At 47.6% G+C, this 19,340-nt stretch overlaps 2 protein-coding genes across 16 annotated transcripts in view; one reads left to right on the top strand and one right to left on the bottom strand.

Annotated features, from left to right (window-relative positions):
- Nucleotides 1–4,547, bottom strand: part of LOC105615606 (collagen alpha-1(I) chain-like) — a 102,146-nt gene extending 97,599 nt beyond the window's left edge. For 8 of the 11 annotated variants that reach the window (XM_060418756.1, XM_060418754.1, XM_060418755.1 and 5 more), the window contains exons 1-2: nt 3,380–4,547; nt 177–329 (exon numbers count right to left, since the gene is read on the bottom strand). In XM_060418756.1, the coding sequence (XP_060274739.1) occupies nt 3,495–4,532 (1,038 nt within the window). In that variant the 5' untranslated portion in view covers nt 4,533–4,547 and the 3' untranslated portion in view covers nt 177–329; nt 3,380–3,494. The remainder of the gene's footprint in view (nt 1–176; nt 330–3,379) is intronic. The other 3 variants (XM_060418757.1, XM_060418749.1, XM_060418747.1) reach the window with 2 other exon arrangements.
- GCNT4 (glucosaminyl (N-acetyl) transferase 4) overlaps nt 2,872–19,340 on the top strand; it is a 29,788-nt gene continuing 13,319 nt past the window's right edge. The window contains exon 1 of one of the 5 annotated variants that reach the window (XM_042251984.2): nt 2,872–3,064. Coding sequence is in view for 1 of the 5 variants with exons in the window: in XM_060418744.1 (XP_060274727.1) it covers nt 3,452–3,489 (38 nt within the window). In the remaining 4 variants the exon portion in view is untranslated. Of the gene's footprint in view, nt 3,065–3,127; nt 3,279–3,376; nt 3,490–3,743; nt 3,929–4,143; nt 4,462–19,340 lie in introns of those variants that run through there. The other 4 variants (XM_042251983.2, XM_060418744.1, XM_015096788.3 and 1 more) reach the window with 4 other exon arrangements.

Genomic DNA, 19,340 nt, shown 5'->3' with positions numbered 1-19,340 from the left:
GCATGCCTTCAAGTTCCATTCAGCCCCTATTTCCTTAAGATAACCAGCTAAGTTAGTTCTGCAGAAAGACACTGGATCCTATGATGTCTCTGAAGGCCTAATAAGACTTTTAAAATACATTAGAAATTCCTCATAAGGTTTCGTGAAAGTAATTCAGATGGCTGGGAAGGGCTTACCGCAATTCCAATTTGGGATTTACATGACTTTTAGAAGACATTTCCATTTCATGCAGGATTACTGTCTTCTTCAAATGGTTTCCTTGGGCCAAGAACAACACAATCAGGACTGGAAGGGTAACCCAGGAGGCACATTATTTTGTGGCGCAATTCCTAAACGAAGAATAGCAAGACCAATGTGTTTCCCACTAGTTCTACAACTGATTTGATGATTTACCTGGACACGTTAGTATTTCTTTGAGCCCCAGAATCCTTGGTTGTATAACAACACTCAGGATTGCCATAAAGACCAAATAACATGAATGAATTAGGGACCATTTCACAGCATGCTCACTGCTGCAGTATTAACAGCATAGTATTATCATAGAGTAATTCACTGAGTTCTTCCACTCTGTATGGCACTTATCTACATCCTTTTCAGCCTCCCATTTCTACAGCAAAACCTCAGAAGTAAGATTCTTTCAGGCACACCTTCCCCTTTGGAGCTGTGCTTTCGACAAGCCCTCGTTACTAGCTTCGCCTTTCCTACTTTTCCTTCAAGGACCTGCTCGGAACTCCCTGTACTCTGAGTGAAGTCCTTTAGTGGCACCCTCAGTGAATTCCCGTGGCATGGCTGCCCTTTGGTCCCAGGCAGCTGATTCTAAGCATCTCCTGTCTTGTTGGTGATGCATGTTCTGCGTACAGGACATGTGGAGTTACTACCTCTGTAACTGCAGTGTCTTTTCTTTGAGGGCAAGGTCTGTGATTTATGCATGCCTCTTTGTATTCTTAGCTCAAACAATGTGTTTTCATTAACAGTGACTTTTGGGTGTTGTACTAGGTTGACAAGTGTTCCCTCAAAGTTCATGTCTTTGCATATGTAATCAAGTTATGAATAGGTCATACTGGACTTCATTGTTGTTGTTTTATCTCTAAGTCATGTCTAACTCCTTTGCAACCCCATGGACTGTAGCCCACCACTGTAGCTCCTCTCTGTCCATGGGATTTCCTGGGCAAGAATACTGGAGTGGGTTACCATTTCCTCCTCCAGGGGATCTTTCTTGACCCAAGATCAAACCCGAGTCTCCTGCATTGGCAGGCAGATTCTTTACCACTGAGCCACCAGGGAAGCCCCTACTGAACTTAAGATCCTTCAAAGAGAGCACAGTCTGGCCAATGCCTTGATGTCACACTTCTAGGCTCTAAATTGTGAAAGAATAAATTTATACTGTCTGAAGTCACCCAGTCTGTAGAGACTTGTTATGGCAGTCCTGGGAAACTAATACCCTAGGAGTGCTAAGCACACTGTAGGGTGTAGTGGGGGCCTTAGGGGGCCACCATGCAGCCTAGGGGCTTCCCTGGTGGCTCAGCAGTAAGGAATCCACCTGCCAACACAGGAGAGGCAGATTTGATTCCTGAGTTGGGAAGATCCCCTGGAGAAGGAAATGGCAACCCACTCTAGTATTCTTGCCAGGCAAATCCCATGGACAGAGGAGCTTGGTGGGCTACAGTCCATGGGGTCACAAGAATTGGACATGCCTGAATGACTAAGCATAAACCCATACATGTGCAGCTGAGAGGCATCCTTTCTGAAGACCTGGGATGCTGATCAGAGCAAGGCTTTAAGGGAAGAGGGTAACTGAAGAGGACAGGGAATGAACTGAATATAGTCTGGGTAGAAAAGAAAGAAAGGGTATACAAGCATTACGGTAAAGGTACTTTTTAATAGGTATTGATTTAATTGTTTTGGCTGTGTTGGGTCTTAGTGGCAGTGCTCGGGATCTTCAGCTCTCGGGCTCAGTTGTCCCACAGCATGTGGGATCTTTAGTTCCTGAGCCCGGGATCTAATGGGTGTCCTCCGTACTGGAAGGCAGATTCTTAACTGCTGGGCCACCAGGGAAGTTCATACAGGTATTTTTTAAGGTCTTATCATAGAAACAGTTTACTTCGTGACAAAAGGTTGATCCTGGAGTTGGAAACAGGGCTGCAAGTAAGTGAATGGACAACTACTTTATGATACGATATATCCACATTTTTAAACTGACCAATTTGGGAGAAACTATATGTGTTTGGATTTCATAGCAGCCCTTGCTTAGATAACTGGGGCCTATGGTGGGAGCCGGGCTGATGGTGGCTGGTGGACCCCTGAGCCCTGGAAGTCACAGTTTCCTAAGCTGTTATCTCATGGACACTGGGGCAGACCACGCTGGTCTGAGTTCCGGTTCTGCCATTTACTGGCAAGTTATCTCCCCTCACTTGCCTCCCTCTCCTCTGGAAAATCAGAATAGAAAAAATAGCATCTCCCTCATAAAGCTGTGAGGGTTGAAAGATTAATCTGCCCAAATGGCTTAGAACAGTCCTCACAGCAGGTAGCAGAAGGCTTAGTTGTTCTTATCATTATCATGAGCGAGACCAGAAGGGTGAAAAATGTGACCTTTAATGATTCTTCCAGAAACAGGGGGCCCCACTGGAGAGATTAATGCAAAGTTGGCCATTTGCTTGAAAATAAGTCTGCAAAGTATTAATTTATGAAAATACTTCTTTTTCCAAACACTGGGGATTTTTTTTTTTTTTTTTTAAGGCAGGCTGGTCTCAGAGTCTCTACTACTGTGGGCAGATTTCAGAGCCTAGGAGTAAAGGATATGGGGTCCTATGCAGCTCCCTCTTTTAGGATTCCTGGGTCATAAGGCCTAACCGGTTTTACCTGGTCCGATCTGGCTCCTCACCAACACACCTGGCATACAGCAGGCGCTCAGTCTACGTGGGTTAACTGAAGACGGAAGGAAGAAACCGGGTGGGACTGACTTCCCTGGTGCATCCCCGGTCAGTAAGGCAGGCCCCCAGGAGCCTCGCTGGCCACCAAGGACTGGAGCGCAGCGAGATAAGTCTGGAAGGTGGGGAATTAGAAGGTACGGAAGGTAGGGCATCCACTTCTCAGAGTTGGTCTATTCACAAGAACCCGCCACCAAGGCTGAGGCGGAGATATTGCCCAGTTGGTTAAGTAGGCGTGTTTCCGGCAATAGGGTGAACAGAAATGGGACCGGATACCATGCTGGCACGGCCCGCCACCCTCACCCCCGCTTGAGGGTAAAGAGGAAGCCTTAGTGTCTATCTGACCTGCAGGTACAGACGGGAAAACAACTTTGTAGTCTATTTATGGGGCATAAAACTCCACCTTCCCACGCCGCTCCTAGATATTTCTCCAGGCTGCCTGGGACACTGACCTGTGGGTCTTAACCAGCGAGAGCGAGGCGATTCCTGCAGGACCTCGCAAAGGAAAAAGCAAGGAGTCGCAGATGTGTTTGCTCCGTCACCGCCCTCTGATCATCTCTGGGCAAGTCACTTGGCTCTCCAGACCTCCGCTTTCGTGCTGTTGAACGCGGGGAGGGAACCGAAGCTGGCGGACGCTCCGAGCGCCGGCGGAGAGCGCAGCGCACCGCGCACCTGGGAACTTAGTCCGGGGCGCGGCGCCGGGGCCCCGGAGCGCGGGGCCGGAGCTCCCTCTGCGGGAGCGCGGCGGCGACGCTCCTCCTTTCCCTCCACGTCACGGGGGCCGCTCAGCGCGCTCCCAGCCCCCGGCCGGGGTTGAGCGACTCCCCAGCCGGGCGCGCCGAGGAGGTGGCGGCGCAGGACGAGGAGGAGGCGAGAGCCCGGAGCCAGCGGCCGCCGCCGCCGCCGAGGGGCCGGGAGCCCGAAGCGCAGCTCGCGGCCGGGCCGGAGCGACTCGTCCATCCGCGGGGACTCCGCGCCCGGGGCGCCCCCGCTCCCTTTTCGTAAGTCCACTCGGCCACGCAGGCCGGCGGACTGCTCGGGGCCGGCGCGCGGGGCCCCCGGCGCAGCCGCGGATGCCCGGGACCCCTTGCTCACGACTTTCACTTCCCCGCCGGGGAGAACCTGGGCGCCGCGTCCCTCGCTCGGCGGGGGAGGGAGAGGTAGCACGGAAGGGGTCGGCCCGGGGCAGCCGCCGCGCGAGCCCAGCGGAGCCCTGGCCCGGCTGCGCGCGCTCGTTGACTCGGGCCCCTGCGGCGGCCGGACGCTGGAAAGTTCTCCGAGGCCGGCCGGCTGCGGGGCGGTCAGCGCGCGGGTGCCTGAGGCTGCCCTGCAGAGACGCGGCCGTGGGGCCCGCATCCCGGGCTCCCGGGGCCGGGCAGGGCCGGTCTGGGAGGCCGGGAGCAGCCGGGCGCACCGGTACCTGGGTTTCGTCCCGGGCTCTCCCCGAGCGGTGAGGACGCGGCTCCCCGACGCGCCCCTTCCCGGGCTGGGGGTCCTGCGGTCTCGCTCCTCCCGGCCCCCGAGAGCCGCCCAGGTGAGGGGCGAGGGGCGGGTCCGCGAGGGACCTGCGGAGCCGGGGGTCGGACGCGCGCCGCGCCGCGCCATCGCCAGCCCCTCCGCAGCCTGGAGCCGCGGCGCCGAGCCGCGCTGCCCGGGGGCGGCGGAGGCGCGGGGCGGGCGCAGGGCGGGCGCGGGGCGCGGCGCGGGAATGGGCTGCTGGCGCGGCTTCTCCTTTAGCACCAGGGGGGAGTGCGCGTCTTCCAGTAGGTCGCGGATTAGAAGCTGCGGAGCGGTCCTCCCCGCCGCGCCTGCTGCTGGGACGAGCTTCTGCGCTTTTTACGGTCAAGTTTTCGTACCGCAGAGCTGGCCCGGATCGTCCCCTTGTGAGGTGGCGGCACCTCCTCCATCGAGCTGGGAGCCTCCGAGGATCTGAGCCCAGAGATCTGGACTCTCGAGTCAGTTAAGCATCTTCACGTAGGCTAACAGTGCGAGCGGATGGATACTGTATGTGCATTTCAGGACTGAGCTGTCCTGCCTTGGTGAGGTTTTCCTTGTGGTTGTAGTGGGAACCGTGTTTTCCTCTCGCTGGAAAAAGGGAGAGGTGACGTTCGCCCTTAGGCGCTTGTCGTTCCCTCTTCTCAGAAGTCCTTTAAACTGAAAAGAGGCAAACCAGATTAAGGGAGTTGGGAATGACATTCAGTGGTATTAAATGTTCATGTGGTTTGGTAGATAGAAGTCACCTCTTCTGGTTTTACAGAAGCATGCCTTTAGTGAACCACCTATCAGTTTAAGACAATCTAGACCCTAGCCGTCAGCTTTAACAGGTTTTGTTGATGGCGTCTTGAGGAAGTAAAATCTTTAGAAGTCAGGAGGTTACTGCAGGGAGCAGTTCCTCTGTTGCACTTTCTAAGAATCAATTCTCTGTGAGAAATGATCGACTAAGCTGCTGTTGAATCGTATCATGCTTGTATTGCAGAGAAACAGTATCCAAAGAATCAGGTTGTGTGGCCCTGAGCGAAAGGAGGATTTCCTTTGGGGGCGGGAAGTGGGGACAACTGTTAATTTGTCTCCTTTGAGAGGCACATTGACTGAATGCCACAAGGTCTGCCCAGAGGGAGGTAAGAGGGAATGGCGCATTTGGGGCAGTAAGTCAAGGTGGGCGCTTGGCATCACACCAAGTTCCCTCAGGATAGGTGGGCAGTCAGTAGTTATGGAACTGACTTTGCATGAGCTCACGTGGGCGGGCGGGGGCAGGTGGGGCTGTAGTGGCGTCCAGTTCCGGGTCCTCTGAGAAGAACGACAGAAGGCAGGGAAGCCACTGTTCACCATCTACTGAAACAGTGTTTTGAAGCCCACGTGACCGTGAAGTTTAAGTTTTACTTTGTAGGTCATGGGAATTTAATGGTAAGGAGAAATGCAGATGGAAACCCTGAAAGAGAGCTGCACTGTAGCTCAGAGCGGCCCCTGGAATGTGACTGCTCAGTATGGTTTGGTGCCCTGGGCCTCATCGTAGCCCCACATACTGGAAGTAAAACTGTGATGGCTAAAACTATGATTATGAAGTAAAACTGTGATTTCCTTTTTTGGTTTAGATGCAGGAAAAAGGCGATAAGATAGTAAGGTTGTGTGATGTGAGGTTGAAAAGCCAATCCATCCAAATTCAGTGAGGCCTTACTGTGTGCCAGGCCCATATTGGGGTGCAGTGGGGCAGATGTAGCTCACTGATCTGGGGGAGGCAGGAAGCCTTCTTGGGGAGATTTAAGGTGGACCTGATGGATGAGTGGGATTCCCAGGTGGCTCAGTGGTAAGAACCCACCTGCCAAGGCAGGCAGTGCAGGAGACCTGGGTTCAATCCGTGGGTTGGGAAGATCCTCTGAAGGAGGAAATGGTAACCCACTCCAGTATTCTTGCCTAGAAAATGCCATGGGCAGAGCCTGGCAGGCCACAGTCCCTGGGGTCGCAAAGAGTTGGATACAATTGAGTGACTAAGCACACAATCACTGTGATCTGATGGATGAGTAGAAGCCACAAAACTAAGCAGAAGCCACATAACTAAGCTGCAATAGGTTAAAACCAGTCTGATTATGCTGCCATTCTACTATCACACTCATAAAGCATAAACCATCACCATCTACTGAGATGGTGTTCTGAAGCCCACATGACCGTGACATTTGAAGTTTTACTTTGTAGATCGTGGAAATTTAATGATGAGGAGGAGTATGGATGGAAACCATGAAAGAGAGCTGCACTGTAGCTCAGAGCGGCCCCTGGCATGTGACTGCTGAGCATCCCTGGCTCTGACCCTTCCGCTGCCTACCTTATGACCTTGCACACATTTCCTTACCTTTCTGCCCTGGTGTCCTGGGCTCTGAAATGGCCCCACGTCGGAGGGGTGTGTGTGTTCTGTCGCTGCTCAGGGGCTGTGGGGAGGACTGCCTGTGTGCATGAGGTGTGCACAAGGTAGGCATGTGTGCACTGTGTGTGCACAACACTTGTGTGTGCCTCATCTTTGTTCAGTGTGTGCCTGTGTGCGTTATACCTGGTGCATAATGAGTGCTCGGTAAGCCTTAGAGCGGGTGGTTTTATGATGATGATCTCATTCCCATCATTTCCAGACGTGGAATCGGAGACTCAGAATTTTGAGATCCTGTCCAAGTCCAGAGAGCCCAACAGCGGTGGACGTTAAGGCCAGGATCCCATTTGCCTGACTCACAGGCAGGGTCACTTCCCCCTTAGCATGTCAACAAGTGTCACGTACTGAATGCTCCATGAAATTCATAAAAGGATCTGGTCACTGCTTGTCAGAACGCAAGAAAACAATGTCAAGGCGTACAAACTTTTCCCAAGCAAATTAGAGATACATGTTTTGTATTAATTTGCATTGCTTTGCATGCCATTTTATATGCATTTTCACATGCTGGTTATTTACCAAGTGGGATCTACAGGCTGAAGCTTCACATATATAAGATCAAATTATATTACTCAGGAGTTGAATGCAGCTGCTTCAAAACCTAGTGGGCCCCCAGGCATGGTGTGCTCAGTGTGGATTTTAAGGGAAAGGATTGGGTCAATATTTACTATTTTAGAAGATATGGGAAACCAGATACCATTTGGTAAAAGCAGGTCACATCTTAATATGTAATGAAGCTTGATTTGCTGAACACAATAGAAAATTAAGGAAAAGTAGAAGGCCAGAGGGAAACTGCCTATTATATAAAAATGCCAGAAATGGAAGCAGAAGTCTGCTTTGTGAAGCTGAACTAATAAGAAACACTAAGGGTCAGAAAGCAAAGGTGGAACTTCTGCGAAACAATGAGGTTTTAAAAGGAGCATATTCTTAAATATAAATGTGTGGCATTTCAAAACCAGTAAATTCTCCCTAATTTGGACTTAGCAGAAAACAGGCCATTACGTCTTAGTAAAATCTTAGAAATATATATATTGTGAAAACAATGATGTTGTTCCTTAGAGCACTGGTTCTCAAAGTGTAATCTGTGGACAAGCTGTACCAGCGTCACCTGGGAACTTGTTAGAAATGAAGGTTCTTCAGCCATCAGACCGGCTGAATCAGAACCTCTGCCAATGGGGCCCAGTAAACCTATGATTTAATATTTGGAGCCAGCTTTCAGGCCTCTTTGTTTTTTCCCTTCTTTGGTCTTAGCCTTCCGTTTCCCTCCTGTGGTCGCTAGCTCACTGTATTGCTTACTTTTCCATCAGTGTCCTGGTAGAGGGTGGTACTCAGACACAGACCCATTCATTCCTCTGTCCCACAGTCTACGCTGATGCAAAATGGTAAGATCCCTTTAGGCTCTAACGTTCCACAGCTTGTGGTTTTCATGTTGCCCAGGATTGTACTGGTTTGGTTTCTGGTTTGGTTTTTCTGCCTTTTAAAAATCTTTTGGCAGTCTTGTACCAAACAAACTGTGATTCCTCCTGAATATACAGTCAGCCAGAACCCTGAACCATTCTCTCCAGATGCTCCTGTGAAATCACGTTTCTCCATCTGGTACGATGCAGTTAATTTCATGGACCTGACTGTTAGCCTTTGTATTTATCTCTGTTCAGTTTCATCTTACTAGACCCAAGTCTGCCCAGATCTGTGTGGGTCCTTCTGTCCTTTTTCACGTGAACCTTTGAGCCCTCTGCTGATCTCTCTGCTGGTGTCCTGGCCCGAGGTAGTAACAACAGGAGCATCTTGGTTAGCAGCCTTTGTCACAGTTAATGAGGCTTAAAAACTTGGCATCTTCGTGGACCCTGGGGGGGCCTAAAATCAGAAGAATGCTTGTCATCAGCCCCATTGGTGTTTGCATTTAAATTACTGCTGGCGTGGTTTCTCTACGTGAGGCATGTTTGCCAGATCCTTCCTGAGTGCCCTCCCCCCCCTACACAGTTCAGTCTCCCTAGTACATTGGGCTGGAGCAGTTGGTCTCTGACAATTGCTTTTCCCTCCCTGTTATGTTTATATCATCAGCGAATTGGTTTTTTGTGTAGGTGACCCAAGGTAAGTTTCAGCTTGTTAATGGTCAGATTAAGGTGAATTCAGAAATTTTCAACTAATGGGAAGCAAAAAAATGTGCCTTGTCACTTCTCTCTGCTTCAGGACCCTAGCCATCCAGGCTCTAGAATTCAGATATTTTGTGGTCAAGTCTGTATTTTGCTGGGAGATTAGGGTTATTTAATTTCTTTTTAATGTGAAATTTTACTCATATATGATTCTTAAAGGAGTACACTTAAATAATATAATCATACACACACAAAAAGTTTTAAAAGTCAGAAAGCAAAGCAGAACAATTTTATGGCGAGAATGCTTTTGAGCCATGGTTGCTAGAGCGTGAAAGCATGCCTGGACTCCTGCACTCCCACATTCATGGTCCTTCGTGATCATTCCTGATCTTTATCCAGTCCCGGTGGCTCGGATGGTAAGGAATCCACCTGCAATGCAGGAGACTCGGGTTCCATCCCTGGTTGGAGAAGATCCCCTGGAGAAGGAAATGGCAACCCACTCCAGTATTCTTGCCTGGGAAATCCCATGGATAGAGGAGCCTGGCAGGCTTGAATCCATGGGGTTGCGAAGACTTGGATACCACTAAGCGACTAGCACTTTATGCAGTCCTACTCCAGCCCTCTCCCACCTCCATCATGCTGCTTTGAAAGACCAGCTTTAAACCAAACTGCAAAAAATCCCAATAAAATCCAAGCCTACTTTCCTCCTCCAGGATGCTACCAAACCTTTTTTGATGTGACATTCGAGATTAGCATGGCAAGAAAAAAAAAAAAAAGTGCTGGGTGATAAGGGAACTATTTGTAATCTCTAGGAAATCTCCATGATGTCCTGTCCATCTGCCTCTTTGATTGCTTTTCCTTCTTCCTGCCCCCCTTGTTGTTTTTCCAGTGTAGTTCAGGGGAAAATAGATGAGGTTGTCACTTTGAAGGAAGGCTTCCTGGCTGCGCTCAGACTCAGGTCTATCAGCCGGTCTGCTCTTGGATAAAGGTTCTGCAGAACCTTGGAAACCCTGTTTTTCACTCCTGTTTCTGTAGACCTTGGTATTGCTCCTACCAGGACAGCCTATGGCATAACTCGTTCAGATGGCAGCAGAGGGCAAGCCCAGGATCAGCAAGAACAAGGCATAGCACAGCCCCTGTGTTCCCTTTCTCTTCCTCCTTCTCTGCATCACTGCAGCGTGGCTGGAATATTTGCACTGTGGCATCCTTGCCCCACGCCCCCCACGTATCTTCTGAGGGCAGCAAGGAGGGCTTTCTCTGCCAGCCATCGTCTTCCCCAGGTTCTCCCTTCCTTCGGCCCTTCCAGCCACAGCCTGCCCTACTCTCAGGCAGAAGCAGAGAGATGTCAAAGCTGATGGGTTGGGAGAGAGAGGCGGAGTGACACACGAGGTAGGCACAAAATAAGTCGCGAAGGCTGGATCGTGGAAAAATACTGCCAGAGTGATGTGGAGATTGTGGGGCTGGAGGAAGGGATGTGAAACCAGGGGGGATGCGAAGGAAGAGCAAAAATGTGAAAGCCACTCAGTCATGTCCGACTCTGTGACCCCGTGGACTGTATGTAGCCCACCAGGTTCCTCTGTCCATGGAATTCTCCAGGCAAGAATACTAGAGTGGGTAGCCATTCATTTCTCCTGGGGATCTTCCCAACCCAGGGCTCAAACCTGGGTCTGCCGCACCGCAGGCAGATTCTTTACTGTCTGAGCCTCCAGGGAAGCCCTGACGTAAGATGAACCCCACAGCAAAAGAATCTCTAAAGAAAAGAGACTTTTCTAAATGCTAGCTAGTGACTTACCTTTCCTGGGAGTTTATCTCTAAACAACAAAATTTCAATGTAACAAAGCCACTGGGATTCCTCAAATGGTGTTGCCAAGTCTCCCAGAACCTCATGGCTCTTTCTCTGTGTATTTATTCTGCCAGACAGCATAGTCTCTAGTTGCATCTCTCCAGGCTCTAACACCGTGCCTGCCTGGGAGTGAGTGCTGGATGGATGGGCAGCCAGTGAAGCGGGGTAGAAATAGGATATATAAAAATAAAGGCGTGTAAAATGTGGACGCAAGTGAAAGCAAAGCCGTGAACTAGTATCTGTTCACTCATGTCCACAGCAGCAGCATTCACGGTTACCCAAAGGTAGAAGCAATGCAAGCGTCCATAAACAGACACTTTCCACAAATGGAGAAACAAAATGTGGTTTTGTACATCCAAGGAAATACTGTGCAGCCTTAAAAGGAAGGAAATTTTCACATGCTCTGTAACGTGAGTGAACCTTGGAGGCTTGGTGTTAAGTGAGATAAACCAGCTATGAAGTGATGTATTGCATGATTCCTCTAAAACAAGGTCCTTAGAGGAGTCAAATTCATAGGAAGATGAGCTAGAATGGCGGCTGCCAGGGGCCATGGAGAGGGGAGTGTTTAGTGTTTGATGGACACAGAGTTTCACTTGGGGAAGATGGTAAGTTTTGCAGATGAGTGATGGTGATGGTTGTACAACAGTGTGAATGTGCTTAGTGCCACTGAACCATAGCAAACGAAGCAACTGACAAACAACTAATCTCAAAAATACACAAGCAGCTCATGCAGCTCAATACCAGAAAAATAAACGACCCAATCAAAAAATGGGCCAAAGAACTAAACAAACATTTCTCCCAGAAGACATACAGATAGCTAACAAACACATGAAAAGATGCTCAACATCACTCATTATCAGAGAAATGCAAATCAAAACCACAATGAGGTACCATCTCACACCGGTCAGAATGGCTGCTGCCAAAAAGTCTACAAACAATTAATGCTGGAGAGGGTGTGGAGAAAAGGGAACCCTCTTATCCTGTTGGCGGGAATGCAGGCTAGGACAGCCACTATGGAGAACAGTGTGGAGATTCCTTAAAAAACTGGAAATAGAACTGCCATATGACCAGCAATTCCACTGCTGGGCATACACACCAAGGAAACCAGAATTGAAAGAGACACGTGCACCCCAATGTTCATCGCAGCACTGTTTATAATAGCCAGGACATGGAAGCAACCTAGATGTCCATCAGCAGATGAATGGATAAGAAAGCTGTGGTTCATATACACAATGGAGTATTACTCAGCCATTAAAAAGAATTCATTTGAATCAGTTCTGATGAGGTGGATGAAACTGGAGCCTATTATACAGAGTGAAGTAAGCCAGAAAGAAAAACACTTATACAGTATATTAACGCATGTATGTGAAATTTAGAAAGATGGTAATGACAATCTTATATGCGAGTCAGCAAAAGAGACACAGATGTATAGAACAGATTTTTTGGATCCTGTGGGAGAAGGTGAGGGTGGGATGATTTAAGAGAATAGCACTGAAACATGTATATTATCATATGTGAAATAGATCACCAGTCCAGGTTCAATGCATGGAACAGGGTGCTCAGGGCTGGTGCACTGGGACAGCTCTGAGGGATCGGATGGGGAGGGAGGTGGGAGGGGGGTTCAGGATGGGGAACACATGTCCACCCATGGCAGATTCATGTCAGTGTATGGCAGAAACCACCACAATATTGTAAAGTAATTAGCCTCCAATTAAAATTAATTTTAAAAAAAAGAAACGTGGATAGAGAACAGACTTATGGACATGGGGAGACAGGAGGAGAGGGTGAGATGTATGGAGAGAGTAACATGGAAACTGACATTACCATATGTAAAATAGACAGCCCTCAGGAATGTGCTGTATGGCTCAGGAAGCTCAGACAGGGGCTCTGCATCAACCTAGAGGGGTGGGGTGGGGAGGGAGGTGGGAAGGAGGGTTCAGGAGGGAGGGAACATATGTATACCTATGGCTGATTCATGTTGAGGTTTGACAGAAAACAGCAAAATTCTGTAAAACAATTATCCTTCAACTTAAAAAAATTTTTTTTTAAGAAAAAAAAAAATGGTTGAAATTTTAACCATGAATCCATCCGTGTCCATCTACCTCTCCAGCCAGCCAGCCAGCCACCCATCTTTCCATCCATCTATCCAGCCACTTACCCACCCATGACCTCGCCAACATTTATGGGACAGCTTTGCTAGGATAGGCTAAGGAACAAGACTTTTTAACACTACTGATTTTTTTTAATGGCTTTCTCAAATGGTACCCATTGGCTTTTCCTGCCAAAATATACCCAGTGCATGAGTTGAGTTAGTCATCACTGTATTCATGGGAGTGAGCGCCCCTGACCCTGTTTCGCAGATGAGGAGGCAAAGTTCTAACGAGATTAGTGACCTCTTGTCAGTGCAGTTTAGGACTTCAATTCAGAAACCTTGGCTTTAAATTCCAAACCTTAATGCTATACACAGATAAAGCAGGAGGGTGAGATGGAGGCAGCTGAGGGTATGGCAGGGAGGAGAGAAAGGGGAGCATGCAAGAGGAGGAGGGAAGAACGGGAAGAACCGCTGGACACTTCACCCTCCATGGTGCTGAAACTGTTTCTTGACATACAACAAGTTTGTTGCAAAACATGCTCTCACAAAGGCAGCCAACCTGCAAGGTGACCTTCAGAGATCCAAGAGGGGGTATGCTGTAAGCTGAAGAGAGCTTACCTGAGGCCTGGTGAGCAGACTGCTCAGTTCATGCCAATATCAGAGTTAAATTGATAACTCCGATAGTTTGCTTTTCTTCAGAGGTTTATCTAAAGCCACCATTTGCCTCTAAATCCAAACAGATGAGAATTTCAGCCTCATGTGAGACACATTTGTGCTTGCCTGTATATAGGATTCTACTATTGTTCAAGTGGACACGTTAACCTGGTTTCAATTTAAGCTTGATTTGTGTGTGTGTGAAGCATTACCATTTTCATATGTTCTTTCAAAGTTGCACCTTTGCAAATTTGCTTACACATATAAAGGCTTATTTTTCTAACATAATAAAACTGTAGAGTGGGTGGTTGCTGCTGGTTGCATGGTTTGAGGATTTGGGGGCCAGAGTTGTTAGTGTACTCTTGGCCTGTTCATGGTCCCAAGGTGGTTGCTACTGTACGAACCATCATGTCAGAATTCCAAGCGGAAAAGTGGATGAACGGGGACGGAAAGCCACACTGGCATGCCATCTGCCCTGAATCAGGTTCATCTAAGAGCTTTCGCAGACACCCCACACTGTATTTCATTGACTGCTCCTCTACAGTGGAGGCTGGGGAAAAGTCTTTTAGAGGGGTGTGGTTCTGCTGTCAACAGTATAGAGATTCTCTTATAAAGGGAGGGTGGATGTTGGGAGGCAATTGCCATCTTTACCAGAGCCATACCTGTTAATACAGTCCTTCCCTACCAGATCTGTTTCTGAAGTTCATCCCACTGAACTCTGTCTATTCTGGCCACACTGTTTCGGTGATTGTAACATTATAATCCACTTGGAGACCGGAAGAGTCTGATTTCTACTTTTGCATTCTATTGAGTTGGCATATAAGTCTGCTGAGATACTTAGTTTTTAACTAAATAATCTTTAAAATTTTTATTATATTAGTCCAAAATAAAACCTCCATGTTGAGACCTGTTATCTTAATTAAAACCATTACTAAAGAATATAACCAAAAAGAAACATTCACAGATATAAAGAACAGACTATGGGTTACCAGTGGAGAGAGGGAAGGGGGAGGGGCCAGATTTGGATAGAGGATTAAGAGGTACAAGCTACTATGTATAAAATAAATAGGCTACATGAGTATATTGTACAACACAGGGAATATAGCCAATATTTTATAATAAGTATAAATAGACTATAACCTTTGAAAATTGTGAATCACTGTTTTGTACACCTGAAACTTAACATTATAAACCAACGACACCTCAGTAAAAATAAAAATAGTAATAAGAACCATTGCTCCAGTGCCTCCTTTAGGAGATACCAGCTGGAGAATTTTCTGAAGTCGTTTCTAGATTTGACTTTGGGTAAGACATTTTACACAAAACTTCTGCTTTTGAAGTTACTGTTTTGGCAGAATTTTCCTGAGCCCTGCCGATTTTCTTTGTTCCATCCCTTTAAGTTCCTGGGTCTTAACTTTCTTGTGTCTCTGTGCACACGAGTTCTCAGGACAATACAGATCTTGACTCGGTCGTGGCAGCCTGACAGTGTTGCCAGCCTAGAATCTTTTAGTGAAAGTGCAGAAGCATATTGAAAGCATATTGAATCTCCGGCTCGGCTCCCCACCACAGAAGACAAACAAAGGAGCCTTTCTGATGATTTTAAAACTGTGTGTGTCTAATCCGTTCAAGAAGAGTGTGGCCTGGCCTTAAGCCATTTCTGCTGTCCATAGCCTTGACTCACATCTGTGGGCCCCTGTGCTGTCTCTGGGATGTAGTGATTTATGAGCATTGGAGATTCTACTTTAAATGCACATGTGGAAATCAGAGTTATTGTACCTCTTCAGTAGCTGCGTAACCTTTGAGAAATTAATTTTGGCCAGTGTGAAATAGAGAGTTAGCCATATAGAAGTTTCTGGAGTGGGATGGACCCCAGGTACACGCTGGACAGAGAAAGTTCTTTTTTCTTTCTAGCACACTAAACATGCATTTGTTTGTTCATTTGTTTGTTTAAAGGAGTTAAATGTTTTCCAGTTAAGGTTTTCCTCTTTATAGAAAAAGAAGCCAAAATAAAGCCACATTTTTAAATTAGAACATAAAGCATAAACTATGTATTGGTTTGTACTGGGCCAGCTAAGTATGGAAGGCAGAGATGAGAAGAACTAGAGAAAGGAATGTAACTTTGCTGTTTATAAACTTGGGAGGTAAAGATTAAGTACAGCAATAAACATCTTGTTTGTAACCTTTTATATCTACAGAGAAGGAAATATTTGATTTAAGCTGTTGCCATCAGAGCTAAAATATGAGAGCATAGGTATTTTTGAACGAACCCTCAACCCGGTCCCCAGCCCCAATCTTTTTTTTTTTTCTTTCTTTCTTCCTATGGAAAAACCCAATGTTTTGCAACATAATGAGGGGCACAAATGGTTACAAAATGAAAACTTCACCCAGTAGGATCATTTCTGGTCCTTTCAACTTCCTACTGCTGCTGCTAAGTTGCTTCAATAGTGTCCAACTCCATGGGACCCCATAGATGGCAGCCTGCCGTCCCTGGGATTCTCTAGGCAAGAACACTGGAGTGGGTTGCCATTTCCTTCTCCAGCGCTTGAAAGTGAAAAGTGAAAGTGAAGTTGCTAAGTCGTGTCCAACTCTTAGCGACCCCATGGACTGCAGCAAAGACTTCTTAAGTCATATAGCTTTGCCCAGCAGGATACACAAGCAGCTTTTGAGGTTTGCCCTGTGGAGCAGATGAAACAAAGCCCAGAATCCTTGGCTGTCTCCTAATTGGTGTGACTATAAAAAGCTGGCTGAGTTGGGCACTTTTTTGCTCCATTGCTGCAAGCCCAGATTTCTGATGACCTTGAGGGTCGGACGTGAGGTAAATACATCCTGATTTGGGTTGCTCGTTTCCCATGTGACCTTAAATGACCCTATAAATCTCTCCCAAGCTTCAGAGGAGCCAGCCAAGTTGCTATTTGGAAGAATTGTAATGTAAAGAGGTATTTGATAGACTGAGATTCCCATCCAGCATTTTTATTCAGACTTCTGTTCTCACATCTTGTGGGTTAAGTAAACCTTTGTTTAGGAAAAGTTGTGAGCATAGTCCTTGTACTTGTCAACAGAAGCCTGCTGCCTGTAGAGGAAACTCTCAGTTGTGACATGTTTCCCAGGGACCATAATCAGATCCCCTTTGGATAAAGGGCATCTCGTTGCCCCAGTGAGACGGTTTCAACTGAATGGACAATCTGAGCAACTGAGCCAGGGGAGGCCCTGTTCAAGGGTGTGTTTTGTGTACTCAAATTGCTGCAGCTCTCTCAGGACTGCTTTGTTAGTGGTTCCTGGAGATGGCTTTGCTTGCCAGGGATCCTAGAGGGAGTCACTGCAACTTTGTACTATCTAGCGAATCGCCCTAAAGATAATGAACTCGGGGAAATTTTATAGCCACTGCAATGCAGGGAGTTACAGGAACAGTTCAGCTGGTTGTAACCACACGGAAGTAGTTCTATTGGCTCTCCTTGGGTGTCTTTTAAAGGAATTCTTTGGCTCTTGATCTTTCAAAAGATATAGAGCAGATGTAGGGAAAAAATTCTAAATTTTAAAATTTTAAATTTAACTAGAGTAAATTTTTCTGCCTTTGAAAATCCAAGATAGGTGTATGTCTTCAAGAACAATATGCGGCAGGCATTAACAAAAAAACAATGTTTTCAGGAAGTGAAAAACAAATAATAATTGAATGTCAGAATGAAGAGAATAATGAATGTACTCTTTTAGAAATATAATGAATGTGCTATTTTATAAAACTGGGAAAGAGTCAATATGTTGGTTTCCCGAGAAATCATCCATCTTGTAAAGGTCCTAGTACCTGACTTCTGCATACCACAGTTCTCTTTGCATAGTTACTTCACATGCATGGTGGTATAAGACATTCATAATAGCACTGTTGGGTGTTATCCTGCTCAACACTTGGGAAATAAAAACTTACCCAAGATTAGCTGAGGGCTTTCCCAGGTGGCACTGCCTGCCGATGCAGGAGACGCAAGAGATGCAGGTTCGATCCCTGGGTCGGGAAGAGCCCTTGGAGAAGGAAATGGCAACCCACTCCAGGATTCTTGCCTGGGAAATTCCATGGACGGAAGAACCTGGTGGACTACAATCCATGGGCTCGCAAAGAGTCAGACACACCTGAGCACGCGTGCGTGTGCAGATAAGATTAAATGGCTTAACCAGGGTCACTTGGGGCATTTTGGTGGCAGAGCCCAGATGGAACATGAGTCTTCTGACTTTGTCCTGCTGAGCAGCACTCTGGGCCAGATAGGTGTGTACTTGGGGCAGGCGGTAGAGTATAAATAAGGCTTGTCCCAGAGACAGACATAAATAAGTTAACTGCTGCTGTGATGAGGGTGGGATTCTCTGGTGGCTCAGAGGGCAAAGAGTCTGCCTCCAATGCTGGATGAGTGTTGAGAAGCAAACAGGAGTACGCCATTCAGGAAAGAGATTCGAGAAGGGTGATTAGAAAGGACCAGAGGGAAGAATATTTCTCTTACAACCTGAGGGATATGGAAGGGCCGGTCAGGCCAGGATTCAGGAAAAATGATCGCAGCGTGAGAATAGCAAGTGCAGAGGTCCTGAGGCAGGAAAGTGCAGAGGTCCCGAGGTGGTGTCTAGGAACTTGTAGAAAGGCTGGAATTGCTTAGAGCTTAATGAGTGATTAAAAAAAAAAAAGACTGAAGTTAGTTGGAGAGGAAGGCACGGGCAGGAGCTGGCTAGGCCTTCTGGCCATGGAAAGGACTTCTGATTTTAGTTCTGTGTGCAGTGAAACCCAAATGAAGGTGGTGTAGGTGTTGGGAGTGGGGCCAGGCCAGGTGTGTGATCTGACTGATGGTTTCCAAAGATCCCTTTGTCTACAGTACAGAGAGTGGGTTAGAGGGAAACAAGGCGGGTGAGTAAGGAGGTTACTTCATATACAAGCAAAAGGTGGTGCTGGCCTGGATTAGGGTGGCTCCTGCCTCGTGGAAACGGATGCGTGGATTCCCCGACCTTTTAGTTGTAGAACCAACAGGGTTCTTCTACTGCCGGGAGACTGCATGGCGGGCTTGCTTTACAGTTACTAGTGTAGGCTCTGAAATCAGCCACCGTTGAAAATCCTGGCTCTTCCACATCCTAGCTCTTTATCCTCTGAAACTCAGTTCCCGATTCTGAAACATGGAGACGTTAGTACCTCCCCCACAGGTTTATTGGCTGAAATTCCCAAGAGTGTAAATGGTACTGGCGCTCAGCATGGACCGTGAGACAGATGGGCCTGTGTGCGCCGACGCTGGCAGAACAGCCTCAGCTAAGGGGGCAGGGGAGCCAGATGGACCCAGTGCCTTCTGAGGGACCTGGCGGGGGGTTGGGGGGCAGCAGACGGCCCCCTCTGCCCAGTCCCTTGAAGAGAAGCAGCTGGAAATACAAAGGCGCATGTGGTGGGGGAAGGTGAGGAGTGAGACAGCATCTATTGATAACTAGGCCTCTGCTTCCTCACTTAGAGGAGGAGGAGTTTGGACGCAGATCGCCACTGAGGTCCCTGGCAACTTTAGCTTTTGCTTCTAAGCTTCTTCAGGAATTATGGGATAATTAAATCAGCTTTTGTGGGAAAGGCCCCACAAAATGTTTCAATGTTTCTTCCTGTAGAAAAGTATGCTGACCTCAGTTAGAAATCCTTTGTTTTCTAACAGTTCACAGACCCAGTTTAGAATAGGACTCAGTTCAGTTCAGTCGCTCAGTCGTGTTTGACTCTCTGCGACCCCATGAATCACAGCACGCCGGCCTCCCTGTCCATCACCAACTCCCGGAGTTCACTCAGACTGGCGGATCCATCAAGTCAGTGATGCCATCCAGCCATCTC

Source organism: Ovis aries, chromosome 7 (assembly GCF_016772045.2).
Source record: "Ovis aries strain OAR_USU_Benz2616 breed Rambouillet chromosome 7, ARS-UI_Ramb_v3.0, whole genome shotgun sequence".
NCBI classification, from domain to species: domain Eukaryota; kingdom Metazoa; phylum Chordata; class Mammalia; order Artiodactyla; family Bovidae; genus Ovis; species Ovis aries.
The sequence above is the reverse complement of the archived record's forward strand: the minus strand, read 5'-3'. Positions and strand labels throughout refer to the sequence as shown.